Source organism: Argopecten irradians, chromosome 8 (assembly GCF_041381155.1).
Source record: "Argopecten irradians isolate NY chromosome 8, Ai_NY, whole genome shotgun sequence".
In the NCBI taxonomy this organism is placed as follows: Eukaryota; Metazoa; Mollusca; class Bivalvia; order Pectinida; family Pectinidae; genus Argopecten; species Argopecten irradians.
In genome coordinates this window covers 34,822,992-34,843,991 of record NC_091141.1, presented here as the reverse complement: position 1 = coordinate 34,843,991, position 21,000 = coordinate 34,822,992, and the positions used below count along the sequence as shown (strand labels likewise).

Genomic DNA, 21,000 nt, shown 5'->3' with positions numbered 1-21,000 from the left:
TTAATAGAAAACAAACGTATATACAAATAATTTGCTTTTGACTGAAGATTGATAAAATTCCATACAATATTCGAAAGAAATATTGCAGGAAATATATACGTTTTATTTACGTTTTGTTCCGCATCTTTTAACCGGCTATGTAATTTTTCCAAAATGGCACCGGCTATCAGAGGCAGTTTGGTCCTAATTATTTGTTTCTTTCCACAGGCAATGGCGATGATAGAAGGATTATACTGTGGCCTGGAGAATTGTTATGAAAGTAATTATATTTTTACTATATTTCTTTCTTAAAACATGTTTAGTTTATTTAAAATTCACGACCGGTGTAAGTCGATGTACTATCCTCGTCTGCATATGCATGGGGGTCCACGTATTATCTTTTTTACAGACGTTTTTCATGATGAAAAAAAAATCACTGCCGATGCGACCCATTGATGACTATTATAACTCCCTTATACAATTTGTGTACAGATAATGATTTTACTTGCTGATTATCTAAGTTTTCATTTTGGTATCAGCCTTTTTTAATTTCTTGTTATATTTAATTCACAGAATCATATTTTTTATATTGCACGGTCACAATCTTTAACTAATTGTTATTGTTGCAAAAAAAAAAACACATATATTTTCTAAGCTGCTAAACAGAGGACAACCAAATTGCGTTGTCTCGATTTTCGTTATTGTATTTACCTCAATTACATGATTACTAACCATACATGGGGCTAATATAAACATAGAATACAGGTAAAACTCATTCAACCGTGACATATGCGATGAATAATTTCATAGTCTACATGGGGGATATAAATTGTCATCTTATGACAAAGTGACACAATAGAAATTAATAGTTCACGTGCGAAATTATAGAGTCTTAATTCGGTTGTTATGAGAATATCCAAAAACAGAAACATATATAGAAAATCTACATAGAGATTCTCTATGTATATATGTTTCTGCTAAAAAAATATGACACTATTTTTAATTTTTGATAAAATATTTAAAAACAACATTATTAGATTTCTATGCGTTTTCATTTTACGAATTCTGGCATTTCTGGTGTAACTACTAACTAAAATAAAATTATTATAAATTCTAATAGATATGTGTAATATACACATGTACATAGTTTATATTGTACATGCACTGAATCCCATGCACAGTGCTCAAGCTGTTTATTAGACACAATTGCTGTTAAAGATGCTCCACCGCTGACAAATGGTATTTTTTCACTATCAAAAACAGGAGCAGACGATTTCATATTTTTCTTCAATTACAAAAGTTACTTACTTTACACCATTACCACCATTGAAAAGTTTGAGCTTCTAATTTTACTTCAAGTTGAAAATGTAAAATAATAATTGCATCCCGAAAAAAATCTGTGGCACTATATCCTATATGGAATGAAGTACTGATTGCGCATGCACCAAAGGCAAAATAAATTATCTTATATTATTTTTTGTATTAATTAGACATATATATACAAGATTAAACACCAATTATTGTTCTAATGATGAATGCCATTTTTGCTCTGTCAGCGGTGGAGCATCTTTAACAAAATAAAACTGCATATATATTGCAGAGGCAATAATTATTTTATATCAAATCTTTTTTCTACCATATCTTTATTAATTTAGATATCTTCCAAAAAAACCATAAAAATTACACCAATTCTTGATTGTAGTGCTGTCGTTTCTGAGGAAAAGAAAATAGAAAATTCAATTTTTTTCTTTCCTCTCTTTCAGTACTCGAAAATGTTGATAGAGATTCTACAAGGGTAAGATATTAATTCTGTGTTTGTGTCAATCATGTTTGTTTTATGTAATTTTAACTCATTCACTTCCTGAAAAATCATAATATAACTGTTTCAGACTTTGAATTACAGAGTTTATTTATTATGTGTCTTCTTGGGTGAATGAGTCAATAAGATGATTTAAATATTTTGTTTTTGGTACTTTATGAAATTGATATGGATTTTACTAACATATACATATTTTGTCATATATGGTATATATCATATATAATATACATACTTAGCTTCTCACAATTACATAATAATGAATAATCATAATATTTAAGCAACTGTTAACAATTTGTAAGATATATTTGAATGACAAAGTAATTTCAAGCTAGAAATTGCTTTAAAAGGTGATAAATGTTTTTTAGAAATAATTTTTTGTACATTAAAATCATTACCATCCAATAACTTTCCTACTTTAATACATTGGCACTTATATACATTTGTTTTACGCAGGCTGATATAACAAAAGCATATAGACGATTAGCACGGAAATGGCATCCAGATATGCACAAAACAAAGGCAAGTATTATTGGTAAACAAAACATAATCCATGTATATGTGCACTGTCATTGGGCAAAAATGTTAAGTTTAATAAATGGATAATGTGTAAAGCTGCATAAATTTCCATAAAATTACTGTCATTATGAGTTTATTAAGTAGGAATGTCAAGTTTAATAAATGGCCAGTGTGGCATATAATATGATAATTATTTTAAGATCATTATTAAAATAATTTGAATTGATACTCGTTTTATGAGTATGCATGTATTCTGCAATATGAAAAAAAAAAATGATTAAATTAATGATTGATCGTTGATTTTAATATTGATGATATTTATGTTATTCCAGGCAAAAAAGGAAGAAGCCGAAAAAATGTTTACTAAAATAGCCAATGCTTATGAAGTAAGTATATAGGCAATGGTAACAATAAAAACATCCAGTTTCATTCTACCAATTTTTGAGAGTTTGTATGCATACAATGTAAATGCACTTGCATATGATTATATATAAGATACTTTTATGTTTATTGATTAAATACTTCTGTGGTCATTTAACTCATTCTCTCCTGAAATTTCATAATGAACTGGTCTTGTCTTTGATTAGAAGAGCCTAAATGTATCTTAAGGGTTTAAAAGATTATTTTTGGAAATGTAAAGAAATATTTACATTGAAGAACAAGGAATTCTTCTTGATATGGGGCTATGAGTTAAATGATTGATGTTGAGTTGTATAACCAGTTTTATTCTGCAATTAATATTTCGTCTACTTAAAACACCATTCAACAGTTATCTAACTTTTCTCTCTCTCACTTTTGTAGATTTTACGAGATGACGAACAAAGATCTGATTACGACTACATGTTGGACCATCCAGGTTAGATGCTTTAATATATTATTTTTTTCACAATAGTATTTCAATGAAATAAACTGTTAATTTATCCTTTTCCTATTTGTTGAAATAGCATTTGGTTAATTTTCCAATAATATCTTTCTTGTCATAACCTTTCATTAAAACCTTGGGCAATGTTGGTGAGATCTGAAGGGTATTTGCAGTAACTTACTAAAATCAAACTTTTTCAGATTATGTGATAGGTGTATTTATCACACTGTTGTTGTTAGATTTCACGGGTGTAAAATTTTGCGATTTATTGTTTGGAAATTATTTATAGGGATATTATTTCTGCGAATTTTTTTTGGGAAAAACATGTATTTTCAAAGCATGATGTGTAAAGTGGTTAATTGATGACAAAAAATCTAAGTTTTGTACCTAGAATTGTTTATTATAATGATTTTATGTTGATACATATTCCGTATGGGTTGATACTTGTTTGTAGTAGAATCTGATACCCTGGTTGGTCAGACATTTATCGGTATATCCTTCCTGAGTCGCCAGTGTTCTAGTTATGTATGATTCGTGTTTCCTTTTTCAGACGAGTATCTGGCCAACTACTATAATTATTATAGACGACGTTACGCTCCAAAAGTGGATCCTCGCATTGTTGTTGTTGTAACGATAACTATTATATCATTAATTCAGGTAAAACATGACAGTTAATTAATTTCCTATAGACTTTCATACCACATATACCAGTTATGATCCTCAATACGTCAGGGGTTACTATCACTGACGATGTATCCACTCCTTGACTATCTTGATAGTAAAACTGAACGCAGTTCAGGAGAAAACAATAGACCAATCACAGGCCTGCAGAGACTTCATTTGAAGATTACAGAGAGCGACGCCAAACTTCAAAACAACAGTCAACCACAGAGTACTGTTGTAAAATTACTTTTATGTATATCAAAAGATTAAATTACCTGTGTCTTCTGCTGCCTTTAATTTTACTCTTGATGAGATAGTCCAGTGGTGGATATAACGTCAGTGATAGTAGCCCCAAGAGTATAGAGAATGACCATTTATGACATCAGTTATTCTGTTTGTCTGTCTGCTTTCATATGTATAGGCTAAGATTGGCGATAAAAAAGTTTGATAGATGACAATAAATTTATGAAATTAAAAAAAATATGCATTGAATGAGTAGGAGAAATTTGGATACTTTCATTATGGCCTCCCAGAGTTACTTCCCTTCAATCACATCATTATATTAATGTAAAATGGTTCTCTCTGACAGAAGTTACTTCCCTTCAATCACATCATTATATTAATGCAAAATGATTCTCTCTGACAGATCAAAATTTTAATTGCTGCAAAATTATACTTTATTTGGGGTTGAGAAAATGCCCACATTGATTATTTTTTTGGTGTAAAATGAAGGGAAGTAACTCTAGATCTGGCAGCTCCAAATCTGGCGGCCTTTATTAGTTTGTGTGTATGTTTAGTAACTTTTGATCTTGTTATTTACAGTATTGGGCCGCTTGGAATAATTACAACACGGCTATAACTTATCTAAGTAAAGAACCAAAATACAGATTTAGAGCGCAGGAGATCATAAAACAAGAGAAACTATCTAATAATACTACGAACAAAAAGAAAGACCGTAGGAATAAGGTAAGACATGTTACAAGGGGACCCTAGAAATAAGGTAAGACATGTTACAAGGGGGCCGCAGGAATAAGGTAAGACATGTTACAAGGGGACCGCAGGAATAAGGTAAGACATGTTACAAGGGGACCGTAGGAATAAGGTAAGACATGTTACAAGGGGACCGCAGGAATAAGGTAAGACATGTTACAAGGGGACCGCAGGAATAAGGTAAGACATGTTACAAGGGGACCGTAGGAATAAGGTAAGACATGTTACAAGGGGACCGTAGGAATAAGGTAAGACATGTTACAAGGGGACCGTAGGAATAAGGTAAGACATGTTACAAGGGGACCGTAGGAATAAGGTAAGACATGTTACAAGGGGACCGCAGGAATAAGGTAAGACATGTTACAAGGGGACCGTAGGAATAAGGTAAGACATGTTACAAGGGGACCCGTAGGAATAAGGTAAGACATGTTACAAGGGGACCGTAGGAATAAGGTAAGACATGTTACAAGGGGACCGTAGGAATAAGGTAAGACATGTTACAAGGGGACCGTAGGAATAAGGTAAGACATGTTACAAGGGGACCGTAGGAATAAGGTAAGACATGTTACAAGGGGACCGTAGGAATAAGGTAAGACATGTTACAAGGGGACCGTAGGAATAAGGTAAGACATGTTACAAGGGGACCGTAGGAATAAGGTAAGACATGTTACAAGGGGACCGTAGGAATAAGGTAAGACATGTTACAAGGGGACCGTAGGAATAAGGTAAGACATGTTACAAGGGGACCGTAGGAATAAGGTAAGACATGTTACAAGGGGACCGTAGGAATAAGGTAAGACATGTTACAAGGGGACCGTAGGAATAAGGTAAGACATGTTACAAGGGGACCGCAGGAATAAGGTAAGACATGTTACAAGGGGACCGCAGGAATAAGGTAAGACATGTTACAAGGGGACCGCAGGAATAAGGTAAGACATGTTACAAGGGGACCGCAGAAGGAATAAGGTAAGACATGTTACAAGGGGACCGCAGGAATAAGGTAAGACATGTTACTAGGTTGTCATATTGATGATATAATTTACTGTGTATATATTTAAAACTATTTTGAAAATTATTTCGCCTTCACCCATTATAGAGTTATCTGCCCTTGATATAGGTCGTAGGTATCAATTGTAACAGTATTTGATTCCTGGAAAAATAATGCTAGATTATACTCTTGAAGTGACAATTCAGTGAGGCCAATTCTGTTACATAACCACGAAGCAAAATATGACATGAATGCAATATTGTTCTACATTCCTTATGAAACATATATATAACAAGAAATATTGACAAATTTCACGACATTGTTAAGTATTTTTATCGATTTTGTTGAAATTCCAAATCGTTGATAATACAATTATGCAGGTATTATGTACACTGTACCTATACCCGAGCCAAAGTCCCACATGTTAAACAAATGCAATACATAACCACTGAGGAGTTGATTAAATTATTTTTAGACAAGAACATGCATCTAATAAGGTAAACACACTACTGTAAGAGCGATTTGAGTAGTTCTAGACTCAAATTTCTTTTCTACAAGGGCCAGGGTTCGACATGCAAGACATCCGACCACTATATGTAATGGCGGACAGGAAGCAAGTTTGAACATTTCACATACATTTCACTACAGTGGGCTTTTCTGGCATATCACAGTAAAACCAACTATATAAATCTAATTTCTATTAGATCTGGTTTGTTTTCGTGAAATATGTGCAAATTTTAATCTACTCTTAGACTGAATTGTCCCTTTAAAAACATGATATAACAATGTTTGCCTCATCACACAATGATAACTCTGTAATATATATATGTGAATGTCATTGAACTTTGAAAGTAAAACATTAGGAAATTATAGGATTATTTCATGTACATTTTACCGAGGTAAATTGTCTGTAAATTCTCACAGTGATATGGAAATTTGATGTGGATAATACATTCAATAGGTTTATGTGTTTTATTTTTCAAACAAAATTGTGTGTTAAAATTTTAGCTTCATTTCATCATTTACAGTTATTGCATAGAGTGAATCTATTAAATCTTTATTTCCTGTAATTTGTTATCAAGGATCTGATACGTGAAGAAGAAGAAGCAATTATACGGAAAGTCATTGAAGAAAAAATGGATATAAGGTATGTAAACTAATTCTTAAGACGTTAACTTCATCAACCTATATGTTTCTTATTTCTTATTATTACAACAAATTTGTTTCGAATTAATGATATTTGGAAAATAATGTGGTAGCAACTGTGAATGATTTAAACAAGTCTAATGAGACATTATAATTGTGTCATTTGTACGGTAAATGGTTGACAGTCATGCCCTCGTAAACGCCAATTTATGGTTGGTAGAGTCATAATGTTGTGATGCAGGGCATTAAAGCATAAAAGAATTATTAAACAATCTTGATATGCCAGATATGGATACCAGAGTATTGCAAACAATCATCATATTGCACGCTGGCACTAATATAACAATACATGTACCAGGTATGTATATATAGATTGGTTGTGGTTTCAGGGGTGCATACCAGAAACCTACTATATACGATGTACTGTGGCTACAGATAATCCTATTGCCCTATACCCTGTACAAGTATGCTTACTCCTGCGTGGAATGGACATGGAGATACAGAATTAAGAAGGAGGAGTACGATTTGGAAGCTAAATATTACCTCATACGCAAAAATCTGAAAATTAGTCAAGGACAATTCGATGTAAGTATTAGATCAACTAAGAGACGATATATTAAAAGCATGTTTAGTTCTAGAGTTCAAAGAATTAAGGGAATTCTGCTTTCTAGAATAAGGCTATAGAGACTTTTTTCATGAGAATGGTCAGGCTCATCAATAACATTCCCTTCACTTGTGTAGCTAGGATTTGATTATTTTGACATGAAAAGCAGGTCAACTGCCTGGTTACTCAATCCAGCAACCTGTTTTCTATCAAAACAAAATCAACCATTTGTTAGGGCTAGAAAGTGTGATCAATTTATCGTGAAATTATAACATATTCACAAGTGTTGTTGTGTTGTTTAAAGAATGGATAAAAGTATTTATTGGATATATTGCATACGTTACTATCAAAATACCTTGATACCAACAGATCATGACTAAATGTACGTTGAAAGTTTTGTGACGAATATTGAACATCGATATACCATAATTTTCCCCCTAAAAATCGGGATAGCGACTTATCCGTGGACAGTGAAATTTTGTGAGGACTGTTGAAAATTGATATACCGTGTTCGCAGTAATAAGCACCAGTACCCCTGCCACTATAAGCGCCCCTCCTCTCCTCTGGAGTTGTGACGACTGTTGAAAATAGATATACCGTATTCATTGTAATTGGCACCCCCACCCCTATAAGTGCCCCTCCCCTCTTCTGGAAGAGTTGTGATGACTGTTGAAAATAGATATATCGGATTTGCAGTAATTAGCGTCCCTTACACTATAAGTGCCCCTCCCCTCTTCTGAAAGTGTTGAAGCTATATATATGCCCCTCTCTCATCCCATGGATAACAATATTTTATTTAGAATTGAATATGTAAATATGTTTCTGTATTTACAGGCATTACAAGACCATGAAAAGGAAGACTACTTGTTACAAGAGCTATGGATAAAGGAAAAATTTTTGGTATATATATTTCTTTTCTGTTCAAAATGTATGCAAAAAAATTCTTATTTTGTATAGCTATTTACATCTTAAGTTCATTATATTTTTTTTTTTTTTTTTGAACTTTTATATGCACTGGATAACTTATATATACTATTACATGTGTAAGATTAACTTTTAGAATATGTACTAATTTGATTTACTATAAAGGGTTTCCAAACATGTATGATTTATAGAGAACAGAGTGAAAACAGTGAAAAAATCTTGTAAAGTACTCCATATAAATGAGATGGGGTGACTGGTTGTCTAATGATAGTATAATATTGGATGGGGTGTGCAACAAAACAAGAAAACTTTACTGAAGCCTCCCAACACCTAGATATTCACATATGCAACCCAGCGTATACAGGGGAGGCCATCCTTAAATGTCTCTAACATTTAATAGCACATTTAGCCAAATTGACTAATTATATATAACTAACCACACTTCTATTTCATTTCAGGAATGGAAAAAAGAAAAGGAAGAAGAAATGAAAATTAAAATGGCTGAAAGTGCTAGATATAAAAGTTACCGTCGATACATGAAGAAAGGAGGACCTGGACAAATGTCATTTGGCCCTGAGTAACAGTTATTTGACTTGAGGCAAATGTTGATAGCATTATACCAAATAAATTGTTTTTAATACCATTATGGGTTCCGAGTTTTTAGTTTTAGTGTATAGTCTATAAAATTTATGAAATATCTTCTCAAGTACAGGTAGGTAAATTAACTACTTAACCATTCTAGGCCCAGTTTCATGAACATTTCTTAACTTTAATGAACCCCTTAAGTGAAAATTCTCCATAGGAAAGCATTACAGAAAATGTGAAGGAAATTTCTTACTTGTGTAATGCTTTCACATGGGAAATTCAAAGTTAATAAGGAATGTTCATGAAACTGGGCTCTGATCTGTCATAGTTACTTCCCTTTATTTCACTCCATCAATTCTGCAGATAAACAGAATTTAAGGAAAAGGAAGTAACTCTGATAGCTCAGAATATTTTGACTTGATTCAGTAGAAATAAAGTCGGGGTTTTTATTTAAATTTTATGTAACCCAGCTTTGCTGGGGTTACATAATTTACATGTGCTCCATTATCATTATACCCTCATAACCTCAACAAAATAAAAATCTATTTCTTATATTTACAGTTTTTCACGTAAATGAATATGATTTATTCTCGCAACAGTTGCATATTTTTTATTGAAATACCCATATTTTTTTCTTCCGTCATCGTCAACGAATTCGATTGAACAGCTGATTGGAATCGAGCCATTCATATGTTCCCACAAAGTGTGGTCATGACCCCACGTTGCTACACCAGCGACTATTCCTGTAACAATAGAATTACCGCATGTGTTGTACTATCATTATACACTGATAATGAAAATACCAGAAAGCATCGTTATTGAGTCCATGTCAGCGCAAACTGTAAATATTTTTGATAAATAGATTCAGGGTTCAAGTAATATCAACAGGATTTTTCCAGACGACACGGGATCTCATCAAACGTATGTCTGTGGGATACAAATTACTTCCAATGGTAAAAAAATAGATTCTTATACATTCATTTTATATATATTATTAGCTATAGGCTTTTAAAATTTTCTGCCTAATATATATTAGACAAAAAATTGAATTAAAAAAGCTTATAGGCAGGTTTAGCGGAGTAGTATTTATCTTAAAAGATTTTCTGTGGAATCATGCTGTTTTCAATATGCTGAAATTGAATTTTGTTGGAGCGACACCAATTACAACACTGAGACTTGTTATTCTAATTTTGCTACTTCTCCTTAATTCTTGATTGAAGAGCAACCAGAGTTAATCCAAACATGATTAGGAGTGGGAAATCAATCTATCAATGAGACTAGTCTAATAAAAATGAACACAAGGGCAGGCTCTCAGAAAGGAAAGCTATACTGAAATTTTACTTACTGAATCTGACCCAATAAGCGCCCCTCCCTTTCTGAGGCCTCATTTCAATTGTCCGTGTATATGACCAAAACTATACAAAACTGTATAAGTTTGCAATAATTTTGTCTAATTACCGGTAAGCACCTTTTCATTTCGTCAATTTATTAAATGACCTGGGTGCTTATCGAGTCTAATACGGTAATTATGTTTCTGCTAAACCCATTAATGTATTGGAGTCAATTTTTTGTTACATCACTACATAATTCCCCATGCTGAAAAAAATTACCATGTCTACATTTGTAGAACACAATGTCATGAAGGTAACATTTTGGAAAGCCAGAACTCTTGAAAAGCTTTCTTCACATGGCTAGCGAAGTTTGGTTTTTGTTTTAGGTTTGTTTTTGTTTGTTTAATGTCCTATAACAGTCAGGATCGTGTAAGGATGTGCCAGGTTTATTGGTAGAGGAAAGCCAGAGTATTGAAGAAAAACCATGGACCAGCAGTTGGTACCTGGCAACTGCCCCACAGAGGATTCGAGCTTGCAACACAAAGGTGGAGGGCTCCTGGTAATGTGTGAAGACATCTTAACCACATGGCCACTGCGGCCCCAACCATCAAAGCAGATATTTGGGGTTTTTTGACCACCAAAACCCTGAATTTAAAATAGGTTTTTTTTTTTTTTTTAATATCATAATTATATGATATCACAAGAATTTCACGAGAGTGGATGTGTCGCCTGCACAGCAGCTTCAAACATCACAAAAATAGTTATTTACAGTTGAAAATATATTGTTAATAATTACGAGAACAACCATTCGATTTGATGTCCACATGCCAGATCAGAAAATTCTTTTGGAAAAAACTTTGAAAACAGTAACATAGAGTTGAATCCAAGGAATTATCTGTTTTGACGATTTCCAAATCCCGTAACACTTGCAAGTATTGACAGATTATGACTAGTTTCAAACCAATCCAAGATCATATTACTAATATAAAGCAATATACTATTTGGTTGAAATTGAACTAATAATACTAAAATTATTGCACGGAAACATTTTCCCAGACGCGGAGAGTGAGACCTATATGTCGCCCTTGCTTTGCAGGTGACACAAAAAGTAGCTAAGATGAGATTATTAATTCTAACCTGTAAAAGACTAACGCCACAATGTTTACATACAAGATCATTTATTTGCCATTTGAAAGGGTAAAGTGTTGTACAGTATTTGGTAATCTCAAAATGTATAGATATGTAGATATTGTTAAGATAACGGTTTGATTTGTGTATAATAATACTTGGCTATAGAGACGGTCTTTATAGACAGGTTAGACTGTACAGATATACCTGTCTCATAAGACCACTTAAGTTACATTTGTTACAGTTCTGTAGTAAATCAATAATTCCTGTTAACAAAACTACATTCATTTGTAATTATAGTTTAAATAATAATTATACAGTTATCAAAATTAAAAAGGCACATATGAAACGACGATTTATATTGAAGGCTTGTGTATAAACATGTACAGTTTTACTTAATCTTGGTGAAACTGTCTATATACGCAATGTATATAATAATTAAGGCTTAGCTGTTCCATAAAAATTGTTGCCTCTTTTTGTTACTTTATTTTTTAAATGCATTCTTTATTACTTTTGGGATCATCATTTGAGTTATGATTTTTTATTAGATATACAATGCATATCTGGTGAATGTAAATCTTCACAATTTGAAAATACAATTAAAACTATTTATTCAATAAATAAGGAATGTCATTTGTCACGTTGCCAAGACACATAACATTTTTGGCACCTTTGATTTTTCCTTTTTGTCTTTTTTGTCTCTGTGACATGTCTAAACTAAGGGGAGATAACCTTATTAACATTCGGCTGAGGAAATCTTTTCAACAACTTTGAGTCAGGTTGTGATGATCTACTGGCTAGAAATTGTGCAGAATAGCAAACCCTACCCAACGATAATGGTATGTTAAGAATAAACAAATTAAAAAAAAAAAAAAAAAAAAAAAAACTTAGTACAGTGACATATGCAATCTATAAAACATATGCTATATCATTCAATTTTGATAGGAAACTTTGGCCGTTTTCGATTATACAGTTTGACTGGTTGGACCAAGATGTTCGTTTATGAATTAAAGACGGACCTGGTGATTTTATATTGTTTTCAGACGAGCCTTGACAAAGCCCTCACAGGCCTGTATCAAAAACTGCAGGTCTGTCCGGATTTATATTTGAAATAATGACTTTTCACAAATGGTCGAACCGGTTGTTCCAAATAAACGAAAACGGCCTTAGGTAACAATTTCAGTATAATATATAATTAATTAATCAAAAGGTTTTCATTCCATATACAATAATATAAGTATACATGGCTTAAAATTGTATTTCTGCATTATTTAATACAGGTATACAAAATACAGATAAATTTTGCATTTCCACACACGGACATGATTGACATATGCATTCATTTAAATATAAATGAAACTTTGTTTTTAATTTCAGAAATTATATATAATTGCATTATATACAAATGTACATATATAATAAATTTTCTCAATGATCCATCATCGCTGATTTGATAATTGATTTACTAATTCAGACGTGATGGAAAGATCATTTGATTTGATAAATGTATTATGCATGTATAAATTAAAGAAAAATCACAGCCATTGATTTCAGTTTTAATTTACTGTATAGTTGCTTGTATCGCGGGGAATTAAATTTCAATGTAATCGATCTTGCTCAAATTAATTTCCAGAAATGAAAACATCTGTGAATATAGTGGAACTATAATCACTTAAATGATATTCTGCCTTATTCAGCTGTTTGAAATTAACAATGCACAATTAATTCTCCCCATGAATTAGTAACAGAAAATACACAAAAGTTTATCCTCACCATATTTAACAACTATAAAGTATATTAATTGATTTTAACAAAATTAACAAGTCTAAGGTCATTAAAGGACTAGAATTTGAGATTTTCTTCAGATACTTTAAAATTAAAAACATCATTAGGGTCCAGAAATTCTCCAAAATATTGAGCCGACAGATCCCGTTTGGATACGTTCACCTTCGGAGCAGCCTTCGCCAGTCGCTGGTCTCTCTTCATCAAATTTAGCTGTAGTTGTGTTGGAACCCGCCTAAAATATTAGAAAAGTACATTTGCTATTGATTTATTTGGTAAAGTTCTCTTAACTGTGTTTATCTGATTTAAGGTGCACCCAGAAGAACATGAACCCAGTATGTACATAGTTTGTTGTTTCGATCGTACATAGTCTACTTTTATTCATATATACATACAGATGTATATACATTGTACAATACATGTATATATAAAATTATTATATTTGCAATAAAATTGCTTATATTTCAGCTTTTGAATTTTGACACTTTTGTCCATTTCTGTTTTTGTATACTACAGAATTATCTGCCTTTTTGGGTATATATAGGTATTGATTGTGACATCATGGATCTGTTTGTGAGTGTAACGCCATAATTCTCAGACAAAATGAAGGAGTTACACTCACAAAATAATGATGACACATAATACCTGCAAGGGAGATAACTCTGTAACATGCATAAATGGTATAAGAAAAATTAAATATGAACCAATTAATGTATTTGTAATCAAACAGGATCAAGGGTATACATACACAGCAGCAGGTACAGGGTTTTTGTAAGCAGTAGATTTAGACTTCGTCAGCTGTCTCTCCATAGGTGTAGGTGGGTGAGATTTGTCCCATAAGGCTTTCTTGTATTTCTGGAAACACATCTCGCATGGCTGTTTGTTATTTACTGTAACAGAAAAATTAAATAAATAAAAATAAAACATACAGACATGTCAAACATCACAAGTTATAAATCATTTCTTTGTATCTTGAAGCTGATGTAGAATTTGGAAAATACTAATGTAGAGGTATTGACCGTATTTCATTTGGTCAATCATCGATGAACATTTAATTGGTAGAGCTTCCAGCTAGTGTTCTGAACCCCAGGTTCAAATTAACTGCCGTCCGGCCATTACATTATCTCCTCTCCTCAGTTAAACTAATATTATAATACAAGATATCAAAAAGTGAGCAAAGTGTGCTAGGAGATTTATGAATTCTAAGGAAAGATTTTTTTACATCCTATATATGTAGCACCTAGCTGTCAGTATTCATGGAATTCACTTGCTACAGTGTTAATTTAAAATACAAGTATGTTGCTAATTTACTTAGTTTAAAAAACATCATATTTGTTGTTTCCTAATTAATGACAGCAATTGACACTTTTTAATTAAAGTCACACCTGTCTATAAAGACCACCAAGGGAGAAAGAAAATGTGGTCTTTATAGCCAGGTGGTCTTTATACACAGGTCAAATTGTGTTGAACCTGGCCATTTCGGACCTTAAGTAAATGGTCTTAATAAGCAGGTGATCTTTATACAGAGGTGGTCAGTAAGGCAGGTTTTATATTGTGAATGCGGTACCCACCTCCCCTCTCCATCTGTAGTGGACAGCCAGCTTTACGAGCAGCATCGAGTGGCGTGTCACCCTTAATATTCTGACTTTCAATGTCACCTTCGTGGTAAAGAAAGCAACTCAAACATTCTGGCTTCCGACTGTCTGCAGCGTAATGTCCTGGTGTGTTTCCAAAATCTTCAACAAAACAAAAATACTAATTCAGAATTTTATCAAGTAATTGTAGAACAAATACTTTCATCAATGAACTTAATGATGAAATTAAATGAAATAAGCATTTCAATTGAACCATACATGATGAAAGTTTCTCACAAAGGACAAGATTTCACTCTTAATCAAATTACCTAAATCTAAATAAATAAATAATGAAAAATGTTTGATGTTAGATGATCAGATATAAAAAGCTTTGGGGGGGAAATCCTATTAACTCGATCATTTACCCCTTCAAATTCATAATCAACTGATCCAATCTTTGAATTGGAAGAGTCTATGTGTGTCTTAAGGGGTGAATAAGTGGAATACCATGTAAACCGTTTTTAAGTTGCCAGATAAACTTGTGGATCTTGAGATAATACTCAACCCAGTACCTACAGAGTAAAACAATTAAAGGGAAGTAACTCTGATAGATAAGAATAATACTCACAGTCCTGATGGTTCGGGTCCGCTCCTTTCTCCAGAAGCCAATGTAAGACATTCAGGGCTCCATGCTGGGCTGCCTAGAACAGATCAAAACATATACCACCAGATCAGACCATGTGTTCTATCATTGATTTGTCAGGATTTATTACAACACAAAGTCTCTATATATAACCTCTTAGTGTGAACGCACCTTGTCAAACATCATGCGATCTCCATTGTACTTTTTCATCTTTTCAATATAATGGAGCTCAGACCTGATAATGATTTACCTGTTAGTAACATTAAATCATACGTCTGTTCCGAGATAGCAAACCGACATGGGTAAAGTATAATTTTCCGCGAATTAGTCCCACCTTCTGGTGATTGTGACCTCAGAAAAATCACATAAAATTATGACATCACAATCACTGGAATGTTGGACTTATCAACGGTAAATTGTACTTCACCCATGTCGTTTTAGTATCTCAAAACTGACGTGTTAGGGCTAACAAGGTTATTCAGATTAATGTCCTTGAACGTTATTCTAGGTCACAACAGCTAGGGACCGAATGAATTAAAATATTTAAATATCTTCAATTTCATACCTATCTACGTTTGATATACAGAAAAAAAGATATGTTGGACTTAATTTGATTTAAATAGGTACTATGCAGTGGAAATGTTGATATATACATATAATGTATACGCATAATTTAATTATGGACCGTGTAGAATAATAATGATGCGTAACCTGAGGTCATTATTTTAAATTCTACAAGGTTGATATAACACTGTATGAACTGAAACAGAGGTCCTTAAATTTTACATTGTATATGTCGTTTATTTAACAAATGTCAAAAACCATCTCCAATAAATATATTAATTACAATAAAAACATTGGTCAAAGAATGCAAGAATATTGACTCTGTGTTTCTAAAAATGGAAACATCGAGTCAATAAGCTATACATGTGTATATACACATGTATATTCAACGTCACGTGACCATGTATTACCCAATGAAAAAAGTGGAAAATCAGAGCATATCTAATATAATATATTATGCAGGATACCATAACTAATGTGGAATTATACAATTCTAATTGTTAAAACTGACCACATGACTGAGGGTCTTGCCGTCTGCCTGAGTAACCTCGAGTGACGTCCCTTGTTTGACTAAGAAGCGGACAATATCCAGTTTGTCGTGGCGTGCTGCGTGATGGGCAGCGAGATATCCATTATTATCTCCAAGTGTGATGTCACAGTCTCTCTGTATCAGTAATACCACACAGTCCAGAGCTGTAGCGAGAAAAATTTATAGTCAATTAATAACCTTATCTTTATTATATTAAATAATTAAAAGCTAAATGCTCAAAACACAAATGGATACTTTGGGTTTTATTGTTCTACATCCCAGTAGGGGCTGCATGTACCTAGGGGCAAGAACTGCAGGTTTTGATTTTGTTGTATATGACATATATACAGATTACAGAACAAAAAAAAATTGATAGAAATATGTGAAAAAAAGGAATTGGGCAGCATGATTTTGAATGATTGGTAGCTAGAGAAGAGGAAACAAGCAAAAGTTTTATTTGGCCCCGTCCAATTTTACATTACGAGGGTGAAAAGGGCTCCAAATGGAGTTTATAAAAAAATGAAGAAAAAATCCTACAAAATCAGGAGATCACCATATTTAACAATATGATTGGGAAATGGGGGGAGGGGAGGAGACATCTTATAAATATAAACTTCATTTGTTTTACATCAATTGCGAAACAAGTTATTCAGTGTACAACTTATACAATGACGCGAATTAAAATTGCGCAAAACCCACATGATCGAGTAGGTGACCCCTGACCTTTTCATGTCCGTGCCGGGGTTCAAACCCCGGCTGAATAGGAGAAAGGTGAGTGAAAAGTTAACCACAACTCCACCTGATCACCCCTTGGAAACATCTTAACTACTCGGCCACTGCGACCCCCATGTTGGACTACTATACTGTATGTGTAACACTGTAATAAAATATACTTACATCCATATTGGGCAGCGTAATGGACAGGTGTCTTTCCGTTCTCACATCGACTATCCAGATCCACTCCTTGATCGAACAGGAACTGGAGAATCTTCTTATGATTCCTCATGGCTGCAAGATGGCTGACCTGTCTTCCTAACTTATCCTCTGCTACCAGGCTACTACCTGTGAATTTACAGGTAAATCAAGGTGTTCAATTTTCAAACAAAGAAAATGAGCTTTATTTCAATGTACTTGAAAAATGTCAGGGAAAGCGAAGCTTTTGAAACATTACACCCTGCCACAGACAGTGAAATATTGTCCAATAATTAACTGGCTGATCAGCTAGTGGCCTCTCATGGTATGTTAAAACATGTTATGGGATTTATAAATTTCATACGTTCATATATACATGGATACAATTACATGGCTGCTCGTGTGGTTACCGGTATATGTATTAACTGTGACTATGTTTTCTTGAATAAATTATGCTATGCTTTATAAAACTCGCTAATATTCAAATATTATAACCTTTAATAAAATATTCGGCTAGAATGTTCCAATGTTTCTTTACATATACCTTTGGTATGTAGAATTTTAAGGCAGCCAAGTTCACCGTTGAAGGCAGCAACATGGGCCGGAGTCTGGTTGTCCCGGTCGCGGACATTCACTTCTGACGTGTGTTGGAGAATCAGGCTAAGGCACTCTTTGTGACCACCTGTACAAACCTCGTGCAGTGGAGTGCGTCCAGTATTACTCCTGGCCAAGGGTTCAGCTCCTGCCTAATATACACGTATCAAAATCAGTTTTATTCTATCCTATAAACATTTCATCTGCAGAAAATGACATATTAGATTATTAATCTAAGCATTACATACAAAAATGGTAAAGAGATCATGTAATAAATATATAGCTTAATTTTATCTATTTGAACAAAGGACATTTCATAAGAACATGGAAAAACAGGATTAAATGTGCCAAAGTCAGGGCTGCAGGAACCAACTGAGGCCAGGTCACCTGCATCCAAGAGCAGGCTGCACTTGATGTTGCTTAATTAACTACGATACATAGCCACAAAAGCTAGATATATATTGGGAACAGGGAAAAATACACATAATGCCTGTCGAGAGCCCAACCAGGAATCAAACCTGGGTCTCTGGCATGGACATCTACGACTACCGACTGAGCCAAAGAAGCATGTCCCGTCAGCTGAGTGACAGAGACTATATATTTATCACTTTGTTTAAACCTGTATTATATGACTTGCATTAAGATTTAACACCATACTCAACTTTCATAGCACAAATAAGAAATGTGTACATACCTTGAGGAGTTTTTCCACCATTGAGTATTGTCCATAACTGCTAGCTATATGTAAAGGTGTTCTTCCATTACTGTCTTTAGACTTTGTGTCAAGGTTCTGTTCAGCTGAGTTCAATAATTCGCGGACAGGATCTACACCGTCTGTTAAAAAATATAGATGTATATAACTTATACAAGCAATGTAGTGTAAGCATCAATGCAATCTTACACATTCCTGTTGACGAGGAATCTAATCCAGGTCTCCAGCATGATAAATCAACAGCTAAACAATTGAGCCAGGGAAGACTATTAAATGGTATAGTTTATCAGTAATACATGTAAAGTTCTACATAGTCTAGTCTAAGTTTACCAATGATGTCACCATGAGTGAACACTGTCAGCTGAATGACACAGTTAACACAATATTGGACATGAACAATTAAGTGACACTGATCGACCCTGGCTACAGTTGTACCTTACATACAGTGTACAGTATGTGTGAACACATCTAATTTATCACCTGATGTCTCTTCTTATATACATCAATAATATAGCTGATATATCTCGTACCCAGAAACGAATTATACATGACGGTACATTAAACCCCTCAGCTCAGCTGATAGATATCAGCTAATTCTCGGGCGTTTTGTATTGATAACTCACTGTATGTTATCCGGTTATGCAGCATAAAAACCTGGGTATATTGCACGATTGTTACTACAGTACATGCATATATCAAGCAAGTAATCAGGCTAAATGTGTGGCTTTTTACATCAACTTCGTACACCGTATATATAACAGTCTCCATACAAAAGACTCTTAGTGCTTGCAGTGTGTGACAGCCTAAATGCATTTCCACTCTTTCGGCAAAAATAACGATCAGTATCAACGTTTAGTTACCATTAAGTAATTATTTTTACATTGGGTATATTTTCAATTGAATTATGATCATGTTAACTGCAGATTTACGGTGTAAACTTCGGGATGATCGTACATTAAACGCGAAAACGTTAACCTACCTTTCGGTGTAGTGCTTCGATCCGCCATATTGTGTTCATAAATACTAAGGCGACTGCTTTATGGTTGTCGTTAAAATCTTCTTAACTTCCGTTTACTGTAAAACATGTGTGTTATGGTGTAGAATGTATACATGTGTATAATATTTTTCATGGATATTGGATTATTACTTAAAAAAATATTTTTGTTAAAATGAAAAAAAATATTATGCAAAAAGTGCAGGTGTCGTAATATCACTTTAACAGAAAAAATGGCGCGAATTTTTAAATATTTAGGATGTATTCTTCTGAGGTTTCAGGTGTTGAAGTCTCGTTTCGACAAAGATCAAGAAGTTATGAATTTTTAAATACAATTTATCAATATCTGTAGCAATGTTGCCATGCAATTAAAAATTACAGTTCTAACTTAAGCAGATTTTTTTATACGGGGATTTTAAGAAATGGCCCATTGGCGGCCGTTTTGAAATTGTGTATTATTTCACTTCAAGTAGAGCCATAGTTTTACCATTTTTTACTGAAATTGTTTTTACTTAAATCATCACTGCACCAGCATTTTAAGCTGTATGCTAATTTTTGCTGAAATCTTTACTTGGTTCGTGATAATTAAAAATATTGAGCACCAATGCATAAAATGATTAACTTTTTTCCACTTTATTTTCACATTTAATGGTTTTTTAATACTCTAAAATACTGAAAAATAACAAATATTTCAACGGTGCGAACCAGTCGTCCCACTCCCCATTTTTGCTGAGCGCTAAGCAGGAGCAGAAACTACCACTTTTACAGACTTTGGTGGTGTCTCGGCCAGGAGACAGAACCCAGAGCCTTCCTCACAGGGGCGAACGCTCAACTCAAGGCCAAAAGTGAGGCGGTGCCAAGGGAAGGCATTAGGAAGGATAAAGTCAGTTAGGAAGAATAGAAAAAATAAGATCCTAAATTTAGTCGCCTTTTACGATCATGCAATAGGGGCAGCAGGTACAATTCTAACGCCCTACCTGCAGGGCAGGTGCGCCGATGTACAAGTAACATGTATCTGTATATAGACGAACTTGTTAATGATGAGATACAATATTCATATTTGATACAATACGTGCTATGTCAAATTATGATGGAATCCGTAATTCTTTTAGCAGTGATGTGCTTGTCATGTCAAAAACATACAAAGTTATGTATGCATGT

General features: G+C 33.6%; 2 protein-coding genes across 2 annotated transcripts; one reads left to right on the top strand and one right to left on the bottom strand.

Moving 5' to 3' along the window:
- Nucleotides 1–124: 124 nt before the first annotated feature.
- On the top strand, nt 125–9,134 carry LOC138330208 (dnaJ homolog subfamily C member 25 homolog). The gene is made up of 11 exons (XM_069277660.1): nt 125–259; nt 1,743–1,774; nt 2,252–2,317; nt 2,647–2,700; nt 3,116–3,170; nt 3,727–3,833; nt 4,662–4,805; nt 6,900–6,964; nt 7,353–7,548; nt 8,402–8,467; nt 8,950–9,134. Exons 1-11 carry the CDS (start codon nt 154–156, stop codon nt 9,070–9,072), a joined length of 1,014 nt encoding a protein of 337 aa, XP_069133761.1. The 5' UTR covers nt 125–153; the 3' UTR covers nt 9,073–9,134.
- A 2,434-nt stretch (nt 9,135–11,568) lies between these two features.
- On the bottom strand, nt 11,569–19,897 carry LOC138330207 (serine/threonine-protein phosphatase 6 regulatory ankyrin repeat subunit B-like). Its single transcript, XM_069277659.1, has 9 exons — nt 19,825–19,897; nt 18,828–18,967; nt 18,084–18,285; nt 17,525–17,689; nt 16,610–16,791; nt 15,520–15,592; nt 14,889–15,053; nt 14,066–14,207; nt 11,569–13,552 (listed from the first exon to the last, which is right to left on the bottom strand). Exons 1-9 carry the CDS (start codon nt 19,850–19,852, stop codon nt 13,378–13,380), a joined length of 1,272 nt encoding a protein of 423 aa, XP_069133760.1. The 5' UTR covers nt 19,853–19,897; the 3' UTR covers nt 11,569–13,377.
- Between the last annotated feature and the right edge of the window lie 1,103 nt (nt 19,898–21,000).